The 10,560-nt window shown below is 45.9% G+C and overlaps 1 protein-coding gene across 11 annotated transcripts in view; it reads right to left on the bottom strand.

Annotated features, from left to right (window-relative positions):
* Positions 1-10,158, bottom strand: part of LOC114042387 (tigger transposable element-derived protein 1-like) — a 33,301-nt gene extending 23,143 nt beyond the window's left edge. For 2 of the 11 annotated variants that reach the window (XM_027861080.1, XM_027861081.1), the window contains exons 1-5: positions 9,706-10,158; positions 3,986-4,074; positions 3,629-3,688; positions 2,314-2,440; positions 1,587-1,682 (exon numbers count right to left, since the gene is read on the bottom strand). In XM_027861080.1, the coding sequence (XP_027716881.1) occupies positions 1,587-1,682; positions 2,314-2,440; positions 3,629-3,679 (274 nt within the window). In that variant the 5' untranslated portion in view covers positions 3,680-3,688; positions 3,986-4,074; positions 9,706-10,158. Of the gene's footprint in view, positions 1-1,586; positions 1,683-2,313; positions 2,441-3,594; positions 3,689-3,930; positions 4,075-9,705 lie in introns of those variants that run through there. The other 9 variants (XM_027861078.1, XM_027861079.1, XM_027861071.1 and 6 more) reach the window with 7 other exon arrangements.
* Between the last annotated feature and the right edge of the window lie 402 nt (positions 10,159-10,560).

Raw genomic sequence — 10,560 nt, 5'->3', positions numbered from 1 at the left:
GAAAGAAAGAAAGAAAGAAAGAAAGAAAGAAAGAAAGAAAGAAAGAATAAAAAAGACTGGAAAGTATTCTGGCAAAAACTAGACATAAATCAAAATCTCACACTATATACCAAGAAAAGCTCAAAATGGGTACATGATTTAGATATAAAGGGTACTATCATAAGCAAATTAGAAGAACATGAAAGAAATTGCCTGTCAGATCTATTCATGACCAAACAAGAGATAGAGCGGTTCACAGAGGGTATAATGGATAATTTTGATCACATAAAATTAAAATTTTTATACACACACACACACACACACACACACACACACACGTATATACACAGCAGCAGCAGTACAGCTGTAATTAGAAGAAAAGCAGGATACTGGAAAATTGTTGCATTAAGTTTCTCTGAGAAAGGTCTCATTTTTAAAATATATAATAAACTGAGCCAAATTTACAGGAATAAGAGCCATTCCCCAATTGATAAAGAATCAAAGGATAAGAACAGGCAGTTTTCAGAGAAAGAAATCAAAGTCATTAATAGTCACATGAAAAACTATTCTAAATCACGAAGAAGAGAAATACAAATTAAACAACTCGAGATACCACCTCACACCCATCAGATTGGTTAAGATGACAAATGCTGAAGGGGAGGTGGGAAAATAAGGACACTAAACACACTATTGTTGGAGCTGTGAACTAGTCCTGCCATTCTGGAGAACAATTTGGAAGTATGCCTAAAGAACTATAAAACTCTGCACACCCTTTGAATCAGCAATACCACTACTAGGTCTATACAGCAAAGAAATTAAAGAAAAAGGAAAAGGACCTATATCTACAAAAATATAAGCAATCTTCTGTGGTGGCAAAGATTTGGAAACTGAGGGCTATTCATCAGTTGAGGAGTGGCTAAACAAGTTGTGGTATATGATTGTGATGGAATGCAATTGTGCTGTAAGAAATGACCAAGGGAATGGTTTCAGAAAACACACGAGAAGACTTGTAAGAACTGATGCAAAATGAAGTGAGCAGAACCAGGAGAACAATTCACACAGTAATATTGTAATATTTATGCAGCAATACTGTAAAACCAATCAACTGTGAAAGACTTAACTACTCTAATCAACAACAATTCCATAACAATTCCGAAGGACTCAGGCTATAAAGTGCTATCTACCTCCAGAGAGAGAATCGATGGACTTAGACACCAGATAGAAACATTTTTTTCTTCTTCTGTATTTTTTTGGCTTTTTTTCCCCTCTACAAAATGACTAATGCAGAAATGTCTTACATGACTTCATATGTGTAATGGATGTCATAGTTCTTGCCTTCTCAATGGATGAGGGAAGTGGTGTAGAAAAGGATAGAATTTGGAACCAAAAATAAAAGAAAATGAAAAAGAAAATGTAAGTGTTCCTGGCACAGAGCAGGTATTGAATAAATGTTTATTAACTGACTGATGGAGTCTCAGAGAAGCTCAGTGTTGGGGGCTGGGTCCCACAGCTACTAAGTGCCAGGATTCAAACTGCGGATTTGTCGCCACTGAGACGACACAATAGGTTGACTAGACCACCTAATGGCTGGATGGACACTCACTCACCTGGAAAGCTGTTCCTTGGGACTTTAATCACTGGCTTCCAAGGACGGCTCCCTCTCTCCAAGTGGCAGATCACATCTGGCTTGGAGACAGCGAGTCCTGCTCATAGGAAAGTGCAAAGAGATGGGCAAAGAGTCAGCTCAGCTTTCAATCTTAGTACCTCTCTTTTCAGGGAGAAGTGGGAGCTAGGCACGTCCATAAATCAGAGGACAAATGGCCCCTCAATGATGCTTTGTATTCTGTTCTTAGCAATCATGGGAAATTTTGTCTTAGACTGGATTTGGACTCATTAAAAAAATCCATTTACTAGATGGGACCCATTGTAGTATGTAAGAATGGAATCATGTCAGATCTTTGGGTATCAGCACTTGAAATTTTGGGGCCAATCTTAGACCTATGGGAACAGAGCGGAAAAGATACAGGGTCAATTGGGGGTCAGTTTTCATTTTTGTAAAGCAAAAACCTCCCATAAAACATAAGCTCCATGCAGGAATGGTCTTGTTTTGTCTTTGGGTCTCTATCCCCTAGGACAGTGCCTGGTGGTAGAATTGGCGAAAGGTCCTTCACGCAGGAGCTAAGAACACAAGCATTCTCTGTCTCTTAGATGCCAAAGGACTAGCAGTCTGAGATCTCCGTTGGACAAACAATAACTACTGGGCTGTCAGGACATTGCCTAAAGAAAGTCCATCCAACAGGTAGAATCTGCCCCGCCCAGGGAAGTTGTTCTCACCCAGATGGACCAGGTGCCCATAATTCTCCAGCATCACATCCCTGTACAGCTTCTTCTCAGAAGGGCCCAGGCATCCCCACTCCTCTGGGGTGAAGTCCACGGCCACATCCTTGAATGTCACTGATTCCTATGACAACAAATCCATTTGTGCCCACCCCTTAGAGGAGCATAACGTTCCAATGATTAATGTCCAATGAGAAGTAATATGGCAGGCCCGCTCCAGGATGAATCAGCTGTTATTTCCATTGGGTGTCAAACAGAGTCCTTGCCATTTTCTTTCCAATGCTCAATTTCAGAGTAACTGAATCACGCTGACTATGGTAGCACCAATGGAGGACTTCCCCTTTACTCCCAAAGTCCCACTGGACACTGCCAGTCCACAAGTACTGAATCCTTCAGTGTAGCCTCTATCCCTACAGCTGAGCCAGGCAGCAAGGCTGAATTTACACTGAGCTTTGGGGTTTCCAAAGATCTTTTGTATCACTTATAAAGGGATGAAAAATCACTTGTTAGGCAGTACATGCTGAGTTGTGCAAATGGAAGAACAATAATGATGTTAATTACAATAACATTCATACCATACAGTGCTTCAAGCTTTGTAAAACCCTCTACAAATATTGTTTTATTCTGATTATAATCCTAAGAGATAGGTTATATTATTATCCCATTTTTACAAATAAGGAAACTGAGGCAGACAGGGGTTAAAGTGATTTGTGCAGGATCATGCAGTTATGCCAAGTCTAAGACTGCATTTGAACTCAGGTCTTCCTGACACCAGGTTCATCACTCTCTCCAGTGCACCCCCTAGCTTCTCTAGCACAAGCACAAAACTGAAAACAGTCCTTGCCCTTATGGAGCTTACATTCTAATAAGGGGAGGGAAGTGTGACCAGGGAGAGAGATTTTGGTTTGCAATGTTACAGAGATGGTGAGCAGAGCCACCAGGCAAAGCCTGATGTGCTCTCTCCAGTGTCCAGTAGCAGAGATAGTATTGATGTGATTATGTGTCCAGAACTGCAAAGGCCACTTGGTGTAGGCGATAGAGAGCTAGTCTTGAAAGATGGAAAACCTGCATTCAAGGCCTTCCTGTGACACTAGACAGGTCACTCAGTCTCTCAGTACTTTAGGAAATGCCCATAAGGTTCAGAGAAGGTGCTCACCTGCAGGAGAGGGAGCTTCCACGGAATTGCCTAACACAAAGAAATCACCCAATTCAACCCAACACCCAATAGATGCCTGACAATATATAAAATATAATCACAAGCAAAGGAAATTGGACTACCTGTAGAAGAACTGCTTTAAAAAAAGAGACCCACCCCAGTTCCAGATGAACGTCTCATTCGCTTCTCTCTATTGGCTGTTGACATTGTGGTTGACTGTTGGGAATCAACAGAGAAATCAGGTGAGAAAATCATTAACTTCAATAAAGAAGGTTGCAGAGTAAACCCTCGATGTTATCAGCTCCCATAAACGCAGCCCCTCCACGTTAAAGAACTTGGAAATTCCCTTCTCTATTTCCCTCTCTTCCTCTGCCTTCCTACATAAAACCTTATTTTTCATCCTCACTGTGACCTCCATTCAATCTCTTATCTCCTCAGTTCTCTCCAGGCCATCTCACCTGCACTAGTCACTCTCTTCTCTTCTTCCCACCCGGACATTTTGGGGGAATTTACCAGTGGGAGAAGTGGGCCAGCATGGCAGAGGGATGTTCCAAGGTGAGGAAGTCCCAGGAACCGAGAGAAGTTCTCAGGTGAAACTGCAGCTGAGACACAGTGTCAGAGTCCATAAAATCAGAAGGACATTCAGGAGGGAAAAGAAATGAGACACGTGTGAGCAAGAATTGGAAACATATTTAATAGCTTGTCACAAGAAATATGAAACCTCACCCAAGCCACTGAATCTATGAAAACTTGAATGAACCAAAAGGAAGTTAATGACTTCATGAGACAAGAAATATTAAAGGCCGAAGGCTGAAAAATAGAAGAAAAAATAAGGAATCTTTAATCAACTAACCTGGAAAACAGATCAAGATTAAATATATGAAAAATAATCAACAGAAAACTTGAAAGCAATGACTCCCCCAAAGGTGTCTAAGCATCACATTTTAAGAAATCATAAAAGTGTCCAGATATATTAGAAGAAGAGAATGAAATGGAAATAGAATCCACCAGTGACCTCATGAAAGAAATCCCCAAATGAAAATTCCCAAGAACATTATTGCCAAAATCTAAGATTCCAGGCCAAAAAAAAAATACTGCTAGAAGTCAGAAAGAAGGAATTAAAGCAACAAAGAGTTACAAAAAGGATCACATATGACAACAGCCACCACCATGAAGGAGCAGAGAGCTTGGAATGCAATATTCCAGAAGGCAAAAGATACAGGTTTATAACCAATGATGACTCTGCCACAAAAACTGAATATAATCAAATAGGTGGGGAAAATGGATCTTTAATGAAATATGGGGATTTCTAAGCATTATGGATGAAAAGATCAGAGCTTCACAGAAAATGTAAAATAAAAATACAGCAGTGATGTGAAAGAAAAAAAAGGAAATGAAAGTTAGCAATCAAGAGAGATTTCAATGAGGAGAGGGGGAAAGGGAGAGAGAGACAGACAGACAGAGAGGGAGGGAGAGAGAGACAGAGAGACAGAGAATGATGAGAGCAACCTAGTGAAAACAGGAATGGATGGGATCAAAGGCACATAAAGATGGGTCTTATCAAGGGTGAGGGCTGCCAATTTCTCAGAGACTGGAGTGAAGCAAAAGTTCACTGGAGATGACATCAAGGAGATGGGAAATAAGGAGAAAGAAAGAGAGAACTGAGGGCAAATGGCCTATTTTTGTTTGGTCTAATATGAGTCAAGGTCCTCATCTGAGATGGTGACAGAATGGGCTGCCATGGGAAATCTGAAGAGAAAAGAAGGTTGGGAAGAGCCCCAGTGCTGAGTGGGATAGAGGGTCAAGTTTAGGGAGAGAGAAAGAAGTGTGTCTCTAGCTAAAGGGAGGGGAAGGCCCCCTTGAGGTAAGATGAGATGACATTTCCTTAGGGTGGATCCAGGCAGCAGAGTCTGGTGACTTCTCTAGCTCCATTCAGGAGCATGGGAGTAGTTTCAAAGGAGGCAGGTGAGGGGAGTACTCTAAGGCTGATCTTTTACAGGACTGATTGGTGGGAGGACAAGAGAACGAGGAATCAGAGAGTAGAGGATAGTATACAGTTGAACTAGTTCACTAAAGTGTAAAGACTGGGATGACAGTGAAGATAACCAATCGGGGGATGAACGTAGCTAGTTGGTACAGTGCATAGACAGCTGGGCCTGGAGTTAGGAAGACGAGTTTAAATCATATACCAGCTGTGTGACCTTGGGCAGGTCATTTCACCTTGTTGACTCAGCTTCCTCATCTGTAAAACGAGCTGGAGAAGGAAATGGCAAACCATTCCAGCATCTTTGCCAAAAAACAAAACAAAAACAAACAACACAAATGGGGTCACAAAGAGTTGGACGTGACTGAACAACAATTTACTAAAGTGTCAAGACTGGGGTGGCATATAACCAATCAGGGGTGAGTAGAGGGGTTAAAGTGAATGGAGAATAGGTTTAGGAGTAGAAAGGCACAGGGAGACATCTGATAGTAATAGATATAGCAGACGAAGGAATCTGAGAGGTCTTGATCATGGAAGGGTATGGGGCAAATGGGAAGTACAATCATTTCTCAACATCTTCATGTACTATCACTTAAGAAATCCCTCAACAAGCTAGGGGTCTAATACTGGAAATAGACCAACTATTATTGAAGGAAGAATAAAATATAACAAACTATCTAAAGACACTGTAAAATTGTCAAACCACTAGTTGAAGTCTGGTCTGGATAGTTCTGTTAACCCTGCATCTCCACTGGTGATGCCCCTCCCAAATTAAGCTCATCACTCATGCAATTTACTCCTGCTTTAATTGATACCACCTCCCTTAGCCTCTTCTCCCCTCTGACTGGGGTGGAGTTCCAAATTCCTCCCACTGCCGTCCTTGACAGAGGGCAAAAACTGGGCTCATCTTATTCCTTTCTGCAGATGCCACTGGTTCAGCACCCCCTGGTGGTCTATTCCCCCACCCCAGACAGCTTTTCCTGCCTCCTTTTGTGTGTTATCTCCACCTGTAAGCTCCTCAAAGGCAGGGGCTGTCTTTTTATTAATTTATTAATTTTATAAATTAATTCTTTTTATTAATTTAGCAGTGCCCGGCACCAGCAGGTGCTTAATAAATGTTTATTGGATTGGATTGGATGGATTGTCTAAAAGTTCTACTTTTATAATTGGAGAACCATTTGATTTCTCGTCCTCCTCTCCTGCCCTTGAAAAGGAAATGACTTTTCGTTCAGATAACAAACTCTGCCAGTTACTTGGTAAATATTCCCCATCAACCCCTCTTTTCCCTTGGCTTATTCCCCCTTCCCTACCTCTCCATCTCCCGTGAAAGAGATTTCTTATCTATACTAAGATGCCACAGAAAGTTGCCGATTTGCTGTGTACTCTAGGCAAGCCTAAAAAGTCATAAAAATCAAATCTGTCCCCTAGAAAGCTAAAATTGCTATCAGCTGGAACAATCTTCCTCAGCACACTTTAAAATGTCATTGCTGTCAATCTGGCTGCTTATCATTGACCCGCAAACACTGAACCCCAAATGATGGTTATGCTTCTAAGTAGAGAGAAAATTCTCCAGAAATGGCCAGATCAAAGGGATAAGCATTCCCGTGCTTAGCTGAGGTAGAGTGATAAAGGGACCTGAGAGCTGAAGACACTGAGGAACTGGGAAGTTAGGGTATTTGAAGGAACATCAGGATACAGACTGAATTCTCCTAAAAGGCTGGCAACTGTTCAGTTGGAGAGGGAGACAGTGAGCCAGTGACCCAAAGGAGGAAAAAATTTACTGAAGAAATTTAGAATAGGGACAGTGAAGAGTTGGTATTTGGCATCTGGGCTGTTGATTCCTCCCACTCTGAGGCCAGAAAGGGGTTTGGGGCATGATATGAGAGTAGGGGCCACCAGTAGTGAAAGGATTTTTTCTTTGGTCACTGATTGAAGTGTGGACTGCTGAGCTGCCTGCTACTTCTGAGATGCTATGATTCTGAAACTCAATCCAACTTCAGAGGGGCTGAACAAAAGCTTTCTGACTCAAAGAGCTCAAAGACAGAGGCAAAGGTCCTATATGTACCAAAATATTCTCAGGAGCCCTTTTGGTTGTAACAGAGAACTGGAAACAAATGGGAAATGGGAGGGATTCAGAGGGAGCTTGTCTGAACAGACACAGAATGAAGTGAGTAGAACCACCAGGACAACTCCAACAGTTACTTCTGCAACACTGTAAAAGAAAACAGTTGGGAAAGGCTTTCGCTCTGGTTCATTCAGACAAGACTAATGTGTGAAGTTTTTTGTTGGTTGGTTAGTTTTGTACTATAAGTAGTTTCCACACGGCAAAGGAAATACACATGTGTGTTGGGTGGGGGGTTGGGGGATTGCATAAAGAAACCACCAAGATTTATATGTCAGAGAGATTAAGGGTTTCACATTCAATTCTCTTTTGCTGTTCTGTGTTTTTGGAAATGTTCATGTTTGCTGATGCATGCCAACTTTGTGACCTGACTGCACTTAAACTGGGCTGAGGTCTTCTGTGTGCTGGAGGCCATTGCTGCTGGCTTCCTGCTTTCCTCCTGGGTCAGGCCTGAATCTTCTGCAGCCTGAGCTGGAGAGGTAGAAACATCACAGAGGCCAAATAATCTTATCTTTGTGGCCATCCCCACTGGGTCCTACAAAAGACCAAGTCCCAAAAAGGTAAGAGCCTGCCCTCAAGGCACTGAGTCAACCAAAAAGAAGAAGCCATTAGGGTCAGGCTTGGAAACTTACAAGGTCTGAACAGAAACAATGTGTGGCATCCTCCCCCAGCCCAGCCATTCTCCCTTTGGGCAAGACACTGGAAGGTTCTGGGATTCCTAGACCAAACAGGCTTTCATTGAATCTGATTGAATCAGACATCTCTCTACTGCCTTCTGTTCCTTACCCCTCTCTAGGCACTTGACTGCTTGATCTGAGGAGGAAGGAGGCTAAGGAGCCATGGATGGATCCATGGGAATGGAGAGGATACTTGGAAGACAAGGGGAAGTCTGGGGTGAGGAGACAGAACTGGAGGTGGGGAGGGAGGAGTTCAGACTACTAGGTCTGCAGCAGAAATGGTGGCTGGGGAGAACCAAGATTAGGAGAGGGTCCAAAATAAAAGAGAAGGCTGGGAGAGAAACTCGGACCAGGGAGTACCCAGGAAAAGGAGAAAGTATATAAACTCGTTGCCAGGGGAGCAAGAGACCCAGAAAAGGGGAGCAGAGGGAAGGTCTGGGAGGTAGAACAAAGTGGGCGGTTGTGCACACTGTGTAACAGAGATGTGGGAGGTGGGATAGGGTAAAAAAGGTTGGGTGGGAGGATCCCCTTATTTGAAGGTGAGGCCACCTGAGTCGCTGTGGATGAGCTCAGATCATGGACTCAGGAGTTTTGTGTCCTTACAGGGGAGCTGGAGATATTGGGGCTCTGGGGTGGGAGACAGAGCCTGGTTCCTATGAGGATAAGACCTCAGGGTCAAGGGATGAGAAGTAGGATCAGGGGTACCAGGGAGCCACGACAGAGACTGGAGCCTGGAGGAGGGACCCTGGGTCCTACAGAAGACCTGAGGTTTGGGAAGGAAGGAAACCTTGATCTCTTAAGTGGGGGGATGGGAGGGACAACACCTGGGTCCTGAAGTACAGAGGGGAGTCAAGAGACAGAGGGTCAAGATGCCTAGGGTCTGACGGAGAACTTGTTAAGGACTCCAAAGGACCCAGCTCAGATAAGGGAAGGCTGTACTCTTGTCCCTGAAGGGGAGATGAGTCCTAGTGGGGGTATCCCAGGCCAAAGATGCCCCTGCTCTGGAACCCTGTGGGAAAGACGAGGATGGGGCGTCTGGACAATCAGAAAGATGCTTGGGTCCTGCAGAGGACCTGGGATTTTGGGAAGAAAACACTGATCTCTTAAATGGGGGAGGGGAGAGAAGGACGCCTGGGTCCAGAAGTGAGACAGGAGCAAGAGACAGGGACCAAGAAGCCTGGAGTCTGACGGGGAGCTTGTCCAGGGTTCGGAAGGCCCCAGAGCAGACCGGGAAGCACCAGTGGAAGGCAGCAACCCCTGTCCCTAAGCGGAAGCTGGGGCAGCGAAGCGGGGTCCCGCTGGGCCAAGGATGCCCCTGCCCCGGGGCTGAACGGGGAAGCTGAGGTTGGGGGGCCAGGACAAGAAGCAGGATGTCTGGGTCCCGACGGCGTATCGCGATCAGCATCCAGCCTAGGGAGGGGTGCTCCCGGCTGCCCTGGGGGAGACTCACCACGAGGTCAGAGCACGGGCGGAAGCTGCAGGAAAGGACAGCAGAAGAGGGATGGGTCTGAGGCCCGAGCTAGGGGCGGGGTCCCGGCTCAGCCCCGGCCACCTTGCCCAGCCCTGGCTTCCTATAAAGCACTCAGTCCGCGATCGCTCCGACAGCCCGCCCAGGGGGCTTCCAGGAGGAGGTGTCCAGGGCTGAGCATGTAAAGACCGGACTGGCTGGTAGGGGAAGAGGAAGCAGGGGACACAGTGGGCCAGGCACGTTTGGGGCGGGCCCTAGGTGGTCCCAAGGACCCCGCCCTCAGGTTTCCGGATTGGCCCTTTCCGCCAAAGCCGTCCTCTCAGCGGGACTAGAGGGAGGCCCCTTGGACACTGGACCGGCCTCCAGGTGTGGAGGCCCTGCTTCCATTGACCTAAGTCCAGAGTCCGGCCAAGAACCGAGGCAGCAGTCCCAGGCCCTGACCCTCCACTTGGCCCCACCCATCCAGGGGGAGGACCTCGGGCCCCACTGCCTTCCTCCTAGCCCTAAGCCCTGCCCTCAGACTTCTAGACTTCAGTGGACACGGGAATGGCTCCCATCACACCTGGACATCCTGGGCCAGGAACCTCAACCCAGGGGCTCCACCCCCACTCCACCTGGTCCATCATCTCTGGCGCTGTCCAGACATTCGAGCTCTCCCTCCCCCAAACTGCCCCCCCCCCGGTCCCTTACACTGCCCTGCCTGCCTCTGACCACCTCCCAAACCTCTTCTTCCTCACCAGGAGGACCCCGTGTCCCCGCTCCGGTCCCCGTGCTCTGCACCATCCCCACCCTGCCCCAGCAGGCAGCTGTCCACAGTCTGGACCCGCAGCTGGCCAG

The sequence above is a fragment of the Vombatus ursinus genome, unplaced genomic scaffold, assembly GCF_900497805.2.
Source record: "Vombatus ursinus unplaced genomic scaffold, bare-nosed wombat genome assembly UNPS02014417.1, whole genome shotgun sequence".
Classification (NCBI taxonomy): Eukaryota; Metazoa; Chordata; class Mammalia; order Diprotodontia; family Vombatidae; genus Vombatus; species Vombatus ursinus.
The sequence above is the reverse complement of the archived record's forward strand: the minus strand, read 5'-3'. Positions and strand labels throughout refer to the sequence as shown.